The 20,538-nt window shown below is 34.9% G+C and overlaps 1 protein-coding gene across 5 annotated transcripts in view; it reads right to left on the bottom strand.

The window, feature by feature from the left end:
• Positions 1-20,538, bottom strand: part of LOC143908926 (uncharacterized) — a 40,935-nt gene that overhangs the window by 6,662 nt on the left and 13,735 nt on the right. For all 5 annotated transcript variants that reach the window (XM_077426779.1, XM_077426780.1, XM_077426781.1 and 2 more), the window contains 3 exons: positions 13,430-13,636; positions 11,913-12,100; positions 9,531-9,620 (listed from right to left, as the gene is read on the bottom strand). In XM_077426779.1, the coding sequence (XP_077282905.1) occupies positions 9,531-9,620; positions 11,913-12,100; positions 13,430-13,595 (444 nt within the window). In that variant the 5' untranslated portion in view covers positions 13,596-13,636. The remainder of the gene's footprint in view (positions 1-9,530; positions 9,621-11,912; positions 12,101-13,429; positions 13,637-20,538) is intronic.

Below are 20,538 nucleotides of genomic sequence, written 5' to 3'. Positions count from 1 at the left end.
AGTTCTGATTTCAATTCTGATTCCGGATTTCTTTTTCCGTTCCGGTTCCGAATGCTTTTTTCATTTCCAGATCCATATTCCTCTTTCAGTTCCGGATCCCGATTCCTTTTTCAGTTTAGTTTCAGAATGTTAACTATTAAGGTCTGACCGCACTATACGGCCGTCGACTGCTTCAGCACGACACAACACGGCAAAGTTGATACAAAAGGCAACTCCGTCGTGTGACGCGTAGTGCGTTATATCTCATACAATTTCATACAAACAATATTTGGCCGCACGTTGCCGTTCGTGTCGCAGACGCATAGTGCGGTCAGACCTTTAGATTAGCCATTTTTAAACGGTTTATATTACAAATACCGAGCGAAGCCGAGTAAAACGAATAGTATATGTATTAATATAATTTCGCTATTCCGTCTGTCTGTCTGTCTGAGATAACGCTCGCCGTACTATAATAGTCGTTTCGATTCGACATATATTTATTTAACATTTTAGACCATTGTGGCATTACAGGAGGAACCTAATGCGCCACAATGGCCTACATAATAATATAAGAGAGGGAGAAAACAAAAAATAAAAAATTAATAGATAGAACAAAAAGCAAAAAATTTAGATATAAAATTTACAAAAACAAAAAAAAAGAAAAGTAAAAAAAAAAACAGCATATAACACAATCATAAAAAACTTTATAGTAATAATTAAAATTAAAATAAGGAAAAATACAAAGAAGGGAATGTCTTGCATCTGCAGCCTGTTCTGATAAATAAAAACAAGCTACAGATACAAAACATCCCTGCTAAGCCCAAATGGATGAGAGTGGATTAAGATTCCACACATACATCACATTCAAATTAAGAAAATAATGATGAGCGTAGGTTACCAGATATGTTAAAATAATATCCGATAATATACGCTCACTTAGGTGGAAAATATCGCATTCAGGCATGGCAGCAAAGATTTCATTGAGAAGTCGAATAGCTCTTGGAATAGGAGCCATTTATACGTACGTCACAGCATAACTACTGCCAAAACGTATAAGAATATAATAACAAAATAAAAGAACTTCTATATATACTATTAGGCAAATAGACGATGCTAAGTCTCGGAGCGTTTACCGCCATCTATTGAAAATGTATTTAATTAATTAATTATTTTATATTATTCACATGTAGACAGGAAGATAGTTTTTACCATTTTTTTTTAAATTAAATATATTTAAAAGATATTTGAAAAAAAATCGACCGCGTGCGGATCAAAAACAGAACTGACACATTTCATTTAATTTAATAACTTAATATGCCAACACCCATGCGATGATATTTCATTGGGCACAACACTAGTGTATTTAATAATATTAACATCGAAGATCGAGAATGTAAGCTGAAGACGTTGTTTTGAAATTTGAAAGCTAAAACAAGCGCAATATTGAACGTGCTTATAATCATATTTATAAATTCTTTTCTTTAGAGAGTTCATAAATATTATTGAATAAAAATCGAAACAAGTTTTGAACGACGTTTTGAACAAATAAATACATATTTTTATTTGGTCAATCTTTATTTAAAAAAAGGTAAGTATTTCATCTGTAGTATCAGTTTAATTTTAATGAACGGCTGGTATCAATTAAATGATCATTATAACAATGATTAAGAGCCAACTTCTTTAGTTGGCATAATTGTCAAATGTCAACAGACCGATATTCTCGCTGTTTTTCGTTCTGAATCACACATTTTCATAGAAATAATTGTTATATCGTTTCATAATAGCATATAATTCAACCAATGGATATAAAACAGTAGCGTGCATAATCACAATTGCACAAGTTTTAAATAATACTAAAGATCTGCTATATATCGTCGACTTTAGAGAGTTTTTAGTAAATACCTATATTACATATTAGATGTATTGTGAGCATTTATAAGAATTGTAAATAAGTTTTTGAGCTATTTTTCCTATTATGCTGCACACATTAGAATAATATAATACTATGATTACTAACAAAAATAAATTAAAATTGTAAAATAGAAAATGATCAGTAGATCAGTAGCTATTAAAATAGATATAATATGTATTGTGAACATAATTTCGTAATAATAAAAAGCATTTAAAAATCAAAATCAAATAATACTGACCATCTAATATATCTACTGACCGAAAATATGTTTATAGTGGCCGAAATGTATAGTCGATATGAATAGTGACCATTTCATATTTATACTGACTATATTTTATTTATTATATATTGACAGTTTCATTCAAAAAATACTGACAATACTGATCAATTTAATATTAATATTATGAAACTAGACGATTTTGACGAATGTTTTAACATTCTCTAATCATGGCTTAAAAAATAATTCAACAGGTCTCGATCTTGAGAAAGATCTTTAATTTATTGTATTTAAGTAGAGCCAGTCAAAAGGGTTGAAAAACAATTAAAAAAAATAATTACTTTTTATACTTTATAAAGATTTAAATAATATGTACATATACATACATATAAAAATTGGCATAATTATAAAACTTTAATAAATACAATGATGAAAAAATACAGAAAAGATGAAATTATATAAGTCGGCTAAGGAAAATAAAACAGCCATAAAAGAAATTAATTACAATATACATACATATATGTATATTAAGTAATGATATATCATACATACTTAATAAGTTAAGTTATTAATAGAATATATTCCTGGGCATTCTCAGGCACTGAAAGTTACGTCCATAGTTTGTATACAAACAGATTTGGAGAATTGAGATGAGAAAATTTTGGGTCTAGTTCAAGTCGGTAACCACACAGTCAAGTGCGCAAACTTAATCTAGAAATCCTTCAAAAGAACAACTTTTGGTAATGTAATTTATACGCTAATACGAAAAACTATTGAGAACAGTTTTGAACACATCATCAAACCTACACGAGCCAAGTTCAACAGACGGGGGACCCGTAACAATGGAGGAAACACATCAGAGCAGTTCAGGAGTGGGAAAACGACTGAGCCACATCACAACATGCAGAATCGTTTTTTTTTTTTATATTACACTATGTCGAACAAGAGAGACGAGGTCAAAAACAAACAGTACGAGAACCACGAAACGTATATTTCGACGAAAAACCATTGATTCCTAATCACATGAATAAAAAATTACGTACACGTGGAGGGGGAAGAAAAAAAAGCAATTGTCATACGAATTGATAATCAAGTCGTGTTTTTTTTACATTATATATGTATATAATATTTCCGATGTGAAGAAAACTGTGTATGACAGAGCCTGGAACTAGGGATTGCAATACCGGTATACCGGTAATTCGCCAAAACCATAGAATAGACTAGGCAACCAGAAGAATAGACTAGCATATAATACTGTTGCATAGAGGTGGGTGGAGGATCCAAGTAAAAGGCCAAAGTCGTGTCACAGCATTTATTGGTGATTCAGGAGATACACACACTGGCAGTGCTCCGTCCAGAATGCCTTCATATCGCCTAAGTACCTCCTTATAACGGACAGGTCACTCAGGGCATCTTCGACGTCCGGTTACTTCCCCATTGTTTAGTCACGTACTCGGATGTGCAGTCCCACGCTTTGGCGTTGTCAGTTCTAAGAACTGCACGGGAATGCGACCGTGTGCCGCTATCGCCGCTAATTGCATTTGGGGGTTTCTCATTGTTTAGCCGACTTGCACTTAAGCCTGGAGATAATCCTCGAAACCAATTATAACGGCGGCTCCTTTTAGCATACGCTACAATACTTTGAACAGAGTTTTTAACGTTTCACCAGTACGTTGCAGTTATAGGCCATTTGAATTAAAACGGTGCACTTGTACAGTGTAAAAACTTATTCTACTTAATATAGCAAATATTTCAGACATATTCTGACGTATTTTGATACAAAAATAAAATGTTACGCATCACTGCACGATGCTGCAGTTCTCATTTCTTAGAAAACGGACAGGAAAATGAGATTACCAGATGATTAAATTTTAGTATTAGTTAGAACTAATCTTCGCACTCAAAATACGCACTTAAGTCCTCTCTAAAATTATTATTTTGAATAAAAATACCAATAATTTTATTTTACTTCCGCCATCTATGTTTAGAACTAAAAACTGGATAGACGTCAGTCACTTTTCAGAAATTCAAATTTCAAACGCGTCTTACACGATATTTTTGCACCATCGTAATGGCGGAGGATCCATTTACTTATATTGATGACCAAAATGAGCAATATGGCGAGGTACGAAAACAATCGGATAAGAGGCAAATTTCTTCCTGAATTGTAATCGTAAGTGAAACGTAAATAATAAAAATGATTCCTTCTATCTAAATCTGGCTCTCTAAAAATGACTCTAAAGTCGAACCTATGCATGAGGCTTACGTAAAATGTACATGCTATCGTATTCACCCCCCACTCGACCCGCGATGACAAATTACATTTCGTTTCAGTATCGCATTGCATTTTGGTCAAGAAATAAAACGATGTTCGTGCGTATAGCGGTCGGTAGAATTTGACTTAAATTTTTTGTTAGTTTTGAGTTTGTGTTTCGTATTTTGTATTATTTACATTAATAAAACTGTAATATGAAATACGCAAGTTGTTGATATTGTAACGTGGGAAAACGGGAGAAGAGGATCCGCCGGTTAGGTGCATTCGGGAGTGAACAATGGAGACCCTTATTAATGTACGTGCCTAGACAATGGATAAAGAAACGGATCGGGGAAGCTGTAGTGAGTAGCTTGCCCTTTAAAAGGAGGTACAGGGAGGATTCTGGAACGAGCGCTGGCTGCGCGTGGACCTCCTGAATCATTCAATAAATACTGTGAACCAACTTTGGCCTTACGTATGGATCCCCAACCCACCCCTACGCAACAATATTATTAATTTATTTAGGGAATACGTATATATTTTATGTTAATGTAAATTTATATTTTTTTGACGGTAAATGTCTGACCGCACTATGCGTCAACCGAACGATCCGACACCTCACAACAGTACGCGACTAAATATTGTTTGTATGAAATTGTATGAGACATAACGCACTGCGCGACAGTCGCGTGTCGTAGAATGACACCGTGCGTCAAAGTTGACTTTCCGACCAACTTTGACGCAAGGTGTCGTTCGCAACGTGACGCAAATGTCTTTGAGTGGGGGTTGCCTTGCGACAATTATTCTCCTTAATCATATCGCGACTTTGAAATAGCATGTATCCATAATCTTTTGTTTTTTCTCGATTGTTCTTCTTCCTCGCATATCAAAGATACAATAATAGCGTCCGTTTCGTCCATTTTGCTCCGAGGTACCGAACGAATTATTGACATAATTTACTGCATAGTGTCGCATCGCTGTCGTTCAAGTGAGGTTTACCTAATATTGTCGCACACTGTTGTCGCAAGTGTCGGATGGTTCGTTTGACGCATAGTGCGGTCTTCTTGTAATGCCAAAATGGTCCAAAATGCTAAATAAATAAATAAATATCTGTTGAATCGAAACGACTATTATAGTACGGCGAGCGTTATCTCAGACAAACAGACAGACAAAATAGCGAAATTATATTAATACATATACTATTTGTTTTACCCGGCTTCGCTCGGTATTTGTAATATAAACCGCTTAAAAATGGCTAATCTAAAGGTCTGACCGCACTATGCGTCTGCGACACGAACGGCAGCGTGCGGCCAAATATTGTTTGTATGAAATTGTATGAGATATAACGCACTACGCATCACGCGACAGAGTTGCCTTTTGTATCAACTTTGCCGTGTTGTGTCGTGCTGCAGCAGTCGACGGGCGTATAGTGCGGTCAGACCTTAAGAGTAATTGTCAACGTCATGTTATGACTTACTTACAGTTACTTGCATTGAATTATATTGTAATAATTAAGATTCGGCGCGACCCTGCGCACCATTGTTCATTTTTATGGTGAACCTTTTAGTTTTGCTCTCTAGCTTTGTAGTTTGCCCTCTTTCCTGGAAAATAGCCCCAAAACTCCCATTTTTTGTTCCAAAAGCACGCTCCACCGCCGAAGACTAGTAATAATATTATAAAGTTCAATAAGAAATAATTTGAAAGAAATTATTTTACGTCCTTACAATGTTACAACACATTGCACGAATGCGACAGCATTCTCAGTTCTCGTACGTCTCACGCTATAGCTATCTTGTGCGATTAAAATATCAGTGATTTCATTACATATACAAATTTGTATGGACACTGCAATGGAGATTTTTATTTAAAACGCAGCTTAGAAGTGCACAACCGAAAATCTCGATGCGATCATTTTGTATTCCGGATGGGTTGCAGTCTGGAACCCAAGGTCAAACTTTTCGTGCAAATCGTGGAAATCAGTCGGGGTTTTTTTTTGACACACTAAACTGTCGCAGAATACTAACAGTGTGCGAGGGGCGTGTGAATATGTACATAGTAGATACAGACTCAAAATGTCTGTCGATTGTTGTGCAACGCTCATCACCAGATGTCACGAAGGTCGGAAGCGCGAGCGTGGGTGCACGTGCACGTGCCGACATCTTGAATTGTTGGGTAATTTTGACTAAACGCAAAACCCTTGACACTGCATTATCAAGTTTAAATTCGACACAAAAGTCAAAACACTCTTAGCTTCTATACCGGTTATGCCTGATTATGAAACCTCTGACCGCCTTAAAGTGGGCATAAATGGAACGATGATCAAGGGACTTTCGATCGTAGAGCTACCTTCGATCTACCGAAGAGATAAATCGCCCAACTTTAGTTGCATCATCGATTGAAAAATACTAAGCTTACTAGTTATGGTGACCATACGTCCCGATTTGGCCGGGGCAGTCCCGTTTTATACGTGCTTTGAGTTCGTCCCGTCGTTTTCGTACAATTTTTTGATTTGTCCCATTTTGTCCGTCCACTGTTTATTTATTCGATATTGTTTTTATTCGCATACTAGCTGAACCCGGCATGCGTTGCAATGCCAGAATAAGGCATGCAATCCCCGTTCTCGTTCTCATTCCCGTTTCAAGTGATGGTTGGAGCTCTACTAACGTCTCTTAAACGCCGTGTCATCATAAACCAACTGGTAACGTGGTTACCAACAAACACATTCCCTTGATTACACGATGGTGCTTCATATTTTCGCGTCGGTAAAATCGTAATTATGAATATTATTACTAAGAGGTTTTGCCCGATTTTTTTTCACAGTAAGCTTCCCAGACATGCATACAATAAATCCTGAAAGTTCCATCGTAATCGGTTGAGTGGTTTAGAAGCCTATACGAGACACAAACAGACAAACATTTTTTTATATAAGGGGCGGGCAATTTTTTGCGGCGCGTCCCGTTTTGAATTGTGGGAAATATGGTCACCCTACTACTAGTTTATCACTGCGAGTCTACGAGCGATATATTGCCTAAATAATTGCAAAGACGAATTACTCCGTTAGTATTCAAGTCACGTCAGTATGACTAATGAGGTCGATTAGACGCGCTTCGTCTACCAACTAGTACAACTTATCGTGACGATTTATCGCTCAATGTATCCAGAATGGTTTGGACTGTAAATATTTTGTTAAATGCAACTTTTAGATTATATAATGCAATTAACAGGTAAGATTTAAAGATAACATAACACTTGTCGATATAATCTATCGAATGATTCATAATAATGGATTAAAAAAACCATCAGCAGCATAGCTCGGTCGTTAAGCTTCTGCCTAACACCGAGAGGCGCCGGGTTCGATCCCATGAGCTGACCTCGATTGAAAATAATTTTACTGAGTATATCTGTAGTGCTGCTCGTAAGACCTTGATATTTGTGCTCCAGGTCGATCGTTTCCTATCAGAGATCGTTTCCTACCAATTTTTCAACAATGATTTCATTGTTGAAACGGTTCCCGATTAAAAATTGGCTAAAATCCTTCCTACCTTCTATGTCACCACTGAGTATGATTATAAATTTTATGTTAATTTGCGAGTTTTCAGTGTCGTAATTCAGCAACTTGTATAATAAAAATGCTATATTGTTTGTAATTGGCCAGGAAGGCGCATTGGGTTTTACTTGGCCTTCCTGGTACAAAATGTATTAAAAAATATGAATATGCAAACTGCAAACAAAATTTTTGAAAAAAAAAACGAACTTCTTTTCGTGAATCATATAAAAAGTAATTTATACTGAATAGAATTATGTTTTAGTCTTATATTATTTTCCTACTATGCGTAAATTACACTGTCGAGTTCTTTTTTTTTTATTAATTTCCTATTGCGTAAAATTTTCCTTATTGCTTTTGCAAGATCATTGAATATTAAATTGAATTGAAAGATATTTTTACTAAAACTGGATTAGCCCTTTTAATCCCAAGCTATTCTGCGAGAAGAATCACAAGGCATTTTTTAGAAAAAAAGGGGTAGGCTTTATTTTATTATTTATCTCAGCTAATATTCAATTCTCAGTATTAATTTTTTTTTCTGATATATACTGTAATAAGTAATATTCATATAAAGGTTATAAAACGAAAATAAAAATGAATAAATACAAATTTAGTTAATCAAAATAGTCATTTTTGAGTTTGAATGTAGAATGACTTGGCGCAACGCAACAAATTGCTGGGAAATGCTTTTTGGAACATAAAATAAAATACTTGAAAATCGATTTCTAGTTATCTCGATATGTTCAATATGCAGTAAAGACATTTAATTTGATTTAATACGCAGTTAAAACAACTTTAAATCTAACAAATTTCGCCGATAGTAAATAAAAATAAAAGGCTTCTGAGAATAACATAAAGAAAACCTCGATTCTCTAGAGTAAAAGTACTACTTCCGGTTCAGATGAAAAAATATTAGGGTATAAAATTTATAATTTCTATTACATTTACTGTTTATAATTTCTATTACACTACTATTTATAATTTCTGATTCGGTTAGCGGTTTGCGAGATAATTGAATTCAAAAACTTAACAAAAAGAGGACACCTATAAGGGGAGGTACCATTTCCGGTCAACTTAAAAATTTGAAAAAAATTTACGTCGTATCGATAAGAATTTCAGTAACCGATACTAAGTTTCAGTTCGATAGCACTAAAAAAATCCCCAAAATTCACAGACACATTTTTTTGGCCTATGAAAACGCGATCAGTGATCGATTCCGAGTTCGAATCAGTCAAAATCTCGAGTTCGAATTTTCGCACGATTACAAAACTTCATATACATATTGTTATTACGTACATATGTAGATAAAGTAAAAAATATATATAGCGTCAAAATGTGTTGAGAATCCCAGGGGCTCCTGGGATTCTTCGCAAACACCAGTGAGGCCGATAAATCGGATTAAATGACTACTAAAAATTCAAATATAATAATACAATTAAAAGGCAAAATTGTATTCACAAACCATTATTGAAATAGTAGTAGCGTTGACGCATCAAAATCATTAGACCGTATATAGCACATTTTAGAGTCAAATTGACACTCAATATAATAGACATTGTCAAAGAGTAACAATGCAGTAATGGCATATTGTACTACATATATATATATTGAAAATACAACTCACCTCAGCCCAAAAACAAACAATCAAGGATGCGCCGGACATTAGAAGAGGATAGTACGCCGACAGCAGGGTACTGGACCACGTCTCTTTATACTGCAAAAAAAAATTAGACATGATTTTTGTTATTTTTCGCTTCCAAAAGTTAGGACTATATAATAGAAACTCATAATATGCGAAACATCGAATGTGAAAAGCTCTTTATAATGGATAAACTTGAATGGAAAGCAGAGAATCAATCCATTGTAGTAAAAATTTCAATCATTCCATCGATATGCACTCGCCATAATAGCTCAATATACGGACAAATCCAATATAACAAAAAAAGATGCTAAAAAACGCAAAATAAGTTGGCCGATGTACAGTTATTAGACACATGGATTTCAATGTAAATAAATAAGAGGCTTGTGGCATTACTGAGAACCTTTTACACTCTCAATGGTAACTAATAGCGATAGCCTGCCTTCAATTTACATTGTTATACTTCAAATGGCCAATAATTATATCTTGGCCAATAGCTGTAGCACTTTCCATATATTTTTTCAAAAACCTAATCTGCTTTTTACTAACCTCTTCTTATTTAAAATTCATTCATAAAAAAAAAATCTATTTTTCTGTAATTAAATATCAAGCTTGCTGCAGAAAAAAATTTCATCTTTGGTTTGTTTATTTGCTGTCATTTGTAAATATTTTGGCATAATTGAATTTAGCGCCACATATTGATGAAACTGTTAATCTTTTTGAGTGGCAAATATATTTATACACAGATAGATTCAAATACAAAACGAGCCATCTATCGTATTATACATAAACTAAAATAACACAGTTGAACACAGTTTATGCAACACACATTGCAGATGTCAATACAATAAACTCGGGACGCTAAAATCTCAAACCAATACATACTATCATATATATATAATGTAATATATAAACGTACAAACTAAAAACAATTATGTAGATACCGAAGAAGAAATACCCAAGCTGAACAATATCAAACACAACGAATACACATAAAATAAATGCTAATGTTGAAGATCTATTCTTAGGAAACTTCACATAAGGTAGAAACTATATTTGGACGTATAGAGAGGTGAACACAGTGGCGTAGCTACCTAACAGCAGGTCATGCAAAACATGAGGGCCCAGCTTAACAAAGGGCCCAAATTTCTAAACACTCAATACGAAAAAATAATTATTAGCAATCTAAAAATATGGAAAGTTAAAACAGAACATATACCCAATTTAAAAAATGACGAAATTCATTTGAAGAAATAAAATCAGAAGCGTAAGAAATAGCCTGTAAGTGGGGTTTAGATGATTATTTAGAAAACAAACGTCAAAAGTCATGCTGATGAGTTAGCGTCGGGCTCAATATTATTGACAAGGTAACCGTTCAACTTAAAAGTCGCTTTCAAGGAATGCAGTCACTGAAAAAGTATTTTAGTTTTCTCGAACCTCGCAATATTATAAATATGTACATCAGAAGCAAATATTTTAGAAAATCATTTGAAACCCGAAAAAAACACCCAGAAGTTTTTTCAGAGGAACTTGATGCCCAGTTCATTCATATAACTACACTATTGAAAAAGACTTGACTGAAAATATAACCATAAGACAATTTTCATAATCACTTATCACGAAATACAGTTGCTTTGAAGGGAAATTTTCAAAAGTTTATGCTATTTTTTACTCGACCAATAACAGTGGCGAGTGTTGAAAAGTCATTCAGTAAGTTAAAAAAATGATTAACTTCAAAAGAAACTCCATTGGATAATCAAGACTTATTTACTCTATTATATGAATATTTATTATGTGCAAATATGTAGTTACAATTATTTTATTAGGGAATATTATTACGTAATTTTTTGCACAAGGGCCCAAAATTTCTAGCTACGTCACCGGGTGAACAGTTATGAACGACTTTACATAGATGGTGGAGTAGATTGTAGAGAGGCCGAGAAGAAAAGACAGATCTCCAACACATACTGAACTACCCAAATCTGTGCCACAATATATTCTCCTGCTCACACCGGAAGAGAGAACAAGAGGAAGTGACAGGTCTTTAACACATGCCAAATCAATTAAATTTGTCACAATGTATTCTCCTATTCATTAAACTAAAATAACAACTACTTGGGTGAATTCTAAAGGAATTCGAGAAAATAATCTGGAACTACTCATCGCATACCCGAGTTGAATCGCATACCCGTTTCTTAAAGTTGTACCCATCATATTAGAATTGTTTGAAATTTAATAAGCCTCAAATGCCCCATTCTGTATAATTATGTGCATAGCTGTGTTTGATAGGCTTGGACTTCTTTGTATTCAGTAAAATCAAAAGGAATTTGCCGGTGGGTTATCATAGATATAATATAAAATATATACCGGGGCTGAAAAGTAAGCGGCTCGTATAAGAGCCGCGAAGAAGACGACGAGATAGAGCAGCTTCTGCGTGGTGACGCGACATGCTCTCAATATCTTCGGTCTCTTCTGTCGTCTATAGTCGGCGGCCACGCACGCCAAGAGCTGCATCCCACAGACGAGAGCCACGCCGAGGAACACGCCCCCTATTCCTGAAAATCAAAAAACGATTCCAATGTTAGCGTTTGACCTACATAGTACTTCCAAGCCGATTTTTACTAATACCGACAAGCCGGCTTTTTTACCATTTTTCAAAAAACCGGCTTTTTAAGGTTTTCTTTAATTAATGTTTTTTCCTCAAAATTAAAAATAATGAATTTCAAATGTCAATGAAAGATCAAAATAAATGTGTATATCTAAACTCTCTTAGGTAGTAGGCGTGTATTTCTTTGAACAACAAAAATAAGGTACACCACTTAGCGGTTTCTTTGAGATTTAGTACTGGGCGGAGACCAGGTCATAAGCCAATAAAATATTATTGAAAGTAGTTTCAATGACCTACACAAGTTCAGGTATAAAATAATAGAAAGCATTACTATCGCAAAACGTTGTACTTGACAACAACAAAAAAGTAGTTTAACTCAAACGCTTTATGACAAAATGCATGGGAATTTTCCTTTTGCAAAATGCATGGGAAGCCCTTTATATGTATTTTGAGGCAACACACCTACTTTTTATTATGGTTTTAAAATGTTTGTGATATGCCGTTTCTAATGAATTTGTTTCCGGAATTTGCAACGGTTTGACAAGCTTTTGGGTTTTTAAGCTTAAACAAATGCGAAAAAACAACTTTGTAAGATGGAAATATTTCAACGTTGAGCGCACCTCGGAACGAATCTCAGCAGTTTTCTTAATATCTATTCACGACTCCACAATTATAGTTTTTCTGTGAGGTTACACATTATTTTTTTAATAATATATTATTGATAGTAGCTTATTTAAATCATTTAATTATTTGTGCGTATTTAAGATCTGCCATTTTACGGCTGTGATATACATATTGTGTAATACAAATTGTATTATTTGTAATAATAAAATATATATAATAATGATCTTATGAAAGTTCATAATGTTTTTAACTCAATTTAATTTTAAAAAAACTATTTTTTTGCATAATATAATACATATTTACATTATTTTCTCGATACAAAAATTTTAAACTTAAAAAAAATCTTAATTTTCTGAAACCAGTGAAAGCCGGCCAACCGGCTTTTTATTTCTAAAAAAACCGAAAACCGGCTTTTTCTTTCGGGCGGTATTTTGGAACCCCTACATTTGACCGATGAATACGAATCAACTACTTATACTGATGCGAATTGAAATTCAAATATGATGTGATACGATCGACGTTTTGAATATTAAAACATTTTTAAATAATGAACGACCGTCAAGGTTGGATCGGAATATACAATATCAATTTCCAACACCGAAATTAATATTTGATTTATTCCGTCGGTGATCAATTCAGACGGTGGTCTCACCTCGGTGATAGGGCAGATTTGGCCCATTGCAGGCGTCCCCCGAGTACTGGATTTCGCAGTAGCAGGTGCCGTTCCAGCACTCGCCCCTTCCGCTGCAGTCAGCCAGGCACCCGGCCATGGCATCATACCCGCTGCCACGGAGCAACGATAGCACACCTCGCAGCATAGTACGAGCATCCGCCGTCGATCACCAGCGGATCACCGCCTCTGAAACAAAAACAACACATCAATACGTTTTAAACACATAATAATTGAGACTACCCTTAACGATTCCATTTGCAATAACAGACTTGATCTTAATTTGGTGTTAGACCATCATATGATTGATGTATAATATGTATACTTATATACTACACGGATATTACACGGATGTGAGACGTGGATTCTGAATACCAGGATGATCATCCGCACGAAGTTTTTGAGATGTGGGTCTACAGGCGTATGCTGAAGATCCCGTGGACCAAAAAAATATCAAATGAAGCTGTCCTCGGCATGATGGGGAGAGGCGGGGAACTTATTTCTGTCATTAAGCGAAGAAAGATGGAGTACCTCGGACACATGATACGAATTTCTCCGTTTGATACCATGGGGAAAATAGAAGGGAAGAAATGGATTGGTAGGAAAAAGTTGTCTTGGCTTCGAAACATGCGCCGAAGATCTGTTCCGAAGAACGATACGGATTTCACCAACCAATTGTCACCAACGTCCGGATTCGGACAGGGCATTAAGAAGAAGACTTATATTAGTATAGTAAAATGCATTTATTCAACCTGATCCCAAATAAAAGCAACGGTAAATGGCACTCGGACCATCAACTAATTGGTTTATGCATTTATTTTAGAGATTTTATGTCCACAGCATATATGGACAGAGCGTAGTGCACTGGCAGAACTATTGCATACCAGCAGGAAGGTCGTCGGTTCAAGTCCCGGCCAAATACACTTCTGGCGAGATCTTATCGTTATTTAAACACAAATCGACCATGTTGTGATTAATAGACTAGCGGTTGGCATATAATACTTTGAACAGAGTGGTCACGGGTTCAAATCCCATTGGTTTCTGCTGGCCAGACCTTGGATTTGTGACTCCAAGTCGATCGTTTCCTATCAGAGTTAATCTAATTTTCATTGAAACGGTTCCTGTAAAATTGGCCTTTCCTATTTCTCTTACAAATCTCGAGCTATTCAGCATCTTTAGGTTCTTCGGTGTGTATATACAAAACAAATGCTGCAAATTTCTCGATATATGTCTCTGTGGATGATGATCGTATAAATTCTTGTATTGTATAAATGATTGTAATGCTTCTTTGCAATGTTTGACCACAGATGTCGTGTATAATGTAAAAAAATATATAATAATTTATTAAATAATTATATAACCAGCATAGACTAGTTAACATATACGTAATTCTTTCGAACAAAGTAGTCACCGGTTCAATTTCACTGGTTTCTGCTGGCCAAACCTTGGATTTGTGACTCCAGGTCGATCGTTTTCTATCAGAGTTTGCCAATTTATCTGATTTTCATTGAAACGGTTCCAACAAATTGGCAACCTTATCCATTTTCTCGAAAAACTCGAGTTTTCAGCAATCTCGAATTTCGCTAAATTGTATAAAATGCTGCAAATTTACAAATCTGACCATTAATGTATGTGTGAATATAAATTGACATGTATTTACTGAATTGTTTAAAAATGCTGCAAATTTACAAATTTAACCATAGATGTCTCTGTGGGTGTTAATTGATATGTATTTACTTTGTATAATTCTTGTATCAAATGTACAATGTTTCTGGCCAGGAAGGCGCATTGGGGTTACCTGTTGGGCCTTCCTGGTATACATAAATAAATATTTGTGACTCCAATAAATAAAGACTTTCCCACAAATTCGAGTTATTAAAATCTCGAATATGTTGAATCGTATAAATGCTACCTACATAATGTATTTCTCGCAAATTTGTTATGTATCCAAAATTTTGTTGATTGTTCATAGATGTCTCTATTGTATTCCACGTACTGTTATTTTTAGAAAATTAGTACTTCTGTATAAAAATAATCGAACGATATGTATCGACTTAGGGTAATTTATGTAATGAAATAAAATATGATAAATTTCACGTAAAGCATCAGCTGATTGATGACATGCTTACAAATTGCAATGACGCTATACTTAATACAATAACAGGCCCGATCCTATTCGATGGCTTGGTGCGCAGGTAAAGTATGTCCATTTTTTAAGTTTAAGTTTGTAAATGCTGGAATAATAAAGGTTTTACAAACTTAAAATTCGATACAAATTCAAAAATGGACATACAATATCTGTGCACCGGAGCCATCGATATCGTGAATCAGACTCAACCCAACCCTTTAAATATGTACTTACACATCTATCATTGTCAATATGTAGTTAAACGTGAAATATAATCAGCTGTCTAATGAAATCCAAAACATACACGTGTTTTCTAAGCTGACATATCCCGAAGCAGTCCCACTTTAGCTGTCAATGTCATTCAAATATTCAGTAGACAATTCGAAAACTATTGCAATTGCCTATATATTCTACGAAACAACAACAGCAATAAAAATGTGAGTCGTTGTGAAGAAACACGGTTTGCATTAAAACGTTGGATCAATAATGAATCGTCAATATTGGCTTAGATACTAAATATATTTACTTTGAAAGCGACATTGTTACCGTACATGATAATTTCCATACTGCATACATACATATGCCCGGGCTAAATTAAAAGAGTTCTTTGTGTAATAAAAATAATTCAACATTCACCAAACATGCAAATATTGTAATTTAAACTTGGCAACGCACACCACATGTGCAAATATCCAAAAAAATTTACACGTGAAGACGGATTAAACCACGGTGATCACCGTCTGTATAAATTCTGGTGAAAGTGTACCCGTCAATGCCTACACCAATTGATTGTGCAACCGACACGAAAAGGCAAATATTACTTCACAATGTGGAGTAGTACTTGGACCAATGTTAGAGTTGCATAAAAAAATTGATGATATCAAATCCGTACTTATACTATAATATTAAAACTATATTATATTATACAACAAAACTTTCCAATTATTTCTAACTACAAATCGATTTAACTTAAAAGACACGTCTAATAGCTCACATATTATCCTATTCATACTATCCAGCACTGCAAGGCAACAGCTCGGCACAGCAGTGGACATAAAAGACTTATATTCAAACTATACAGCAGCGCACGTTCATTGCAAGTCAATATTGTCCGAACATATTCATATGCGCATGCGCACTTTCGTCAGTACGCGTGCACTTCCTACTATGACGTCACGTCGTGCGTGAATATTTCCACGGTGGCCAAATAAAACCGATTTTGCTTGATAGGATACTGCTGTATAATATGAATTTATTTGTCGACCACTGCTTTTACGTCTACGCCACGTATATGTACATTACGGAACGATTCAGTGATTATTGGTCACAAAGCGCTCGCCCAAAAGTCACTAAAATCTCTATAATGGAACATCAAGCAGCCGAAAAGTCCATCATACTAACGATAACTATCATACTAACGAGAATTCGGGTGCCAAATATTCCGTATTCGCGATTTTCATAGCAAAAATTGTCTTTTGGCTTATAATCCAATGTACTAAAAAATACATTTTATACTGTTGTCGATCTGTGCTGTGCCAAAATGAATAGACCTTTACAGGTGATGCAAGATGAGTCACAATAGTGTGAGCGATTCTTTATATTTGTAATAATACTGAAAATACACGAGCCTATCGACCATGTCGATGCTCAACATCCCATAACATTTCCAGCTCGTCTGCTCTTATGGATGAATGATTCTCGGGATTAAAACAACTCTGGCGAGGAAATCACAATCACGAAAGCAATTATCCAATTCAAGGGACGTGTCCCCGCAACCCACTCTCTGCAATCACTATAATCGACTAGACGACAAGTGGCTAAAAATTGCATTAGAGAACATAAATTATACGCACACATGCAAGTGTGTTGCAAATTTGCTGATTAGCAATTCTCACGTTGAACGTGAGTGGGACAAATTAAACGAACTGCAAGCGTATTGATAAAATAGCAACTTGTGACCCAAAACTAATTTACGTATGCACATCATTCTGATAATGACGATCCATGATCGTCATAAGGATTACTTTGAGGGCGATCCAAACGAGAGAAAATGCGCCGCATGAGATTTTTTTTAAATCAGGGACGTGGTCTATTTGGTTTTACCTGAAAAATTTTTGCATGTTGACTTGTTTTAGTGTCTTTCAAAATAATAGATAATCGAAGCAGCTGAGAGAGTGAGACCAATTTACCATATAATTTCATTGCCTATATGTAAGTACATTTATCTTTTTTTGATGTTTCTAGTTAATAGTTGACGTATTTTCTGTTGATATCCCGCCACGCTGAAAATTTCGCCAACATTTCCAACTAGAACTATTTATAAATCCAATAGAAAGCAGGTATAAAAATTGTAGCTAATCCAAACAAACCCTAGATAACTACCGCCGAGGATTTCGAGTTTTGTAAAGGTGTGTTTATACTCTCTAATATATCTTGCAACAATATAAAATAAACAAAAGAAGTATATTCATGAATGTATTTTTCCAAAACTAGTTCCATCTTCTTCATTGTTGTTAAATGTAATGCTCACAATCTAAATTCCAAGCCACAATCTAAAATACTAATTTCCATCGAGAAATTCTGCTATGGTTATAAATTCAGAAATTCCGGTGTAAACCAGTCTTTATAAACATTGACAGGGATTACAAGACCTATGTTCAATGCTACCTGGAAAGACTTAGCGGGTAGTATTCTTGTATATTTTTTACATACTCAAAATACGCCTACGGGCGTAATTCGTGGACTTGTTGAAAAAACGCCGATCGATACTGACCAGTATTCAAAGGGTTAAATGATGTGAAAAACATTCCACAGTATCTCCACGCATATTGATCAGGGATAAATTTCACATGGATGCGTACGCAAGCGTATACAACAGACACATCTTCAAAAGAGACATCAAACGACTAAAATGTATCGATAATTTGAACTAGTACAAACGTTAGACCATTTGCTAGACACCAAATTCGATACACACAAATGTGATTTGATTGAAAAGAAAACGTCGACCTTCTGAACCAAAATCCACAAACAACTGTGTTAACAGAATATGAATGTGAAGAATACGTCCTGAGCCGGGCCGATACCATTATATTTCTCAAGTCCTTGGTTATAAAATGTCAAGATGAACCGACAGTGGAATACAAATCAGATATTCCGACACCCAAAACTGCTAAAACACAAACTCACCAAAGATGACAAAGATCAGTTGGGTTGGTGACCTTAAAAATCGCCCTAAAAAGTCGCTTGCGCCCTTTTCGAACCGAAGCCGCGTTCTAAATGGAACTGTTTCGAAATGTGGTCATCGGGTGCGAGACCGATCTGTTGATTGGGTCGATTAGCCGGAATTGCTGAAGAGATATGGCGTCTTCCTAAATTGGTGTAAGTCATCAAGTCGACTCGAGCGCGGAAAACTGGTCACAACAGTGAACAAAAACGTGTGCCAGCGCTCATATAAATATACCCACACGAGACCCAGAAGTTCAACAAACTCGTACGCAACGAGGTTTGGTTCTGTCCCTCCGATCAAACAAATGAACTTTTGGGTCATGAGAGATAGTTCGAAACAAGGACGCACGCATTTAATTGATTAAACGAAAATTGATTTACATAATAAAAAAAAAACCGGTCGTTTTTGTCTCGTTTATCTCTTTTACTATGTTTACGGATGGATGGTTTGTAGTTAGTTTTTTTTTCTTTATATAATGACACGTGTAGTCGTCAGATGACCTTGGATTCGAATATGATTCTGTATTACCGTCGTGTAGTATGTACTTCATATAGAACGCAATTAATTAAATGGTTTGTATAGAATAAAGAATGGATTCGTCCATGCACATAAAGAAGTTTGACGAGCTTTGTCAAAATTTTCCATAGTTGTTGATTTTTTTCCGTATAGTTTATGTAAATCACCGTGAATAAATAGCGCCTAGCAGAAAATGAGTTGCAACTTCTATGGTCGGTTGTCGACTTTTTAATTTGAAACCGAATATGATTTGTTTTAATTTAAAAAAAAAATGTATTGGGTTTGCACATTTCGTGAGAACAGAGCGTGCTATTCGATCTTGCGTCTCACTCTTACCCAAACTTAAAACACATGTTGTTTCACTTCCACTTTATATTTTACATTACCTTCAAACCGAATAAACAAATTATAAAAATTAATTTTATAATGCATATATACATATATTAAAAACAAAAAAAAAAGGTAACAGGGTGTACAATGGAAAAATGTTATTAAATTAAAGCGTAGTAGTCAAAAATAAATTATCATCATTGAAAGCTCTTCCATTCCTACGTATGTATGTATGTATCTTGCCCAAGCTTCATTCTCTACTTTCCATACACTTTCTGCAATTCTTTCCATGTTTACCTAATATAAACTTTTCAAGTAGTATGCCTAGCTTCATTTAGTTCAGATCAAAAGAAATCTCGTATTAAGAGGTTTAGAAAAATCGTATTAAGTGTATCCACTACCTGAGACTTTTTCATTCATATACATACATATTTATTTTTAGACTTCTTTTGGTACACTTGATTTAGTTTCACATCCATACTATCAAAAGCTTTGTTTTTTAACCCTTTGGTGCTGACGTATTTTCTGTGGAAAGTCCGCCAGGCTGAAAATTTTGCCAACATTTCCAACTAGAATTATTTAGAAATCCAATAGAAAGCAGGAATAAAAATTGAAGCTAATCCAAACAAACCCTAGATAACTACCGCCGAGGATTGAGTATTGTAAAGGTGTGTTTAGACTCTCTAATATATCTTGCAACAATATAAAATAAAAAAACAAGTCTATTAATGAATGTATTTTTCCAAAACTTTAGTTTAGTTCATCTTCTTCATTGTTGTTAAAATGTAATGCTCACAATCTAAATGCCAAGCTACAATCTAAAATACTCAGCAGTCAGGGATTTCCATCGGAAAATTCTGCTATGGTTATAAATTCAGAAATTTCAGT

Source organism: Arctopsyche grandis, chromosome 3, assembly GCF_051622035.1.
Source record: "Arctopsyche grandis isolate Sample6627 chromosome 3, ASM5162203v2, whole genome shotgun sequence".
NCBI lineage: Eukaryota > Metazoa > Arthropoda > Insecta > Trichoptera > Hydropsychidae > Arctopsyche > Arctopsyche grandis.
Note: the sequence above shows the minus strand (reverse complement) of the source record. Positions and strands in the feature narration are given on the sequence as shown.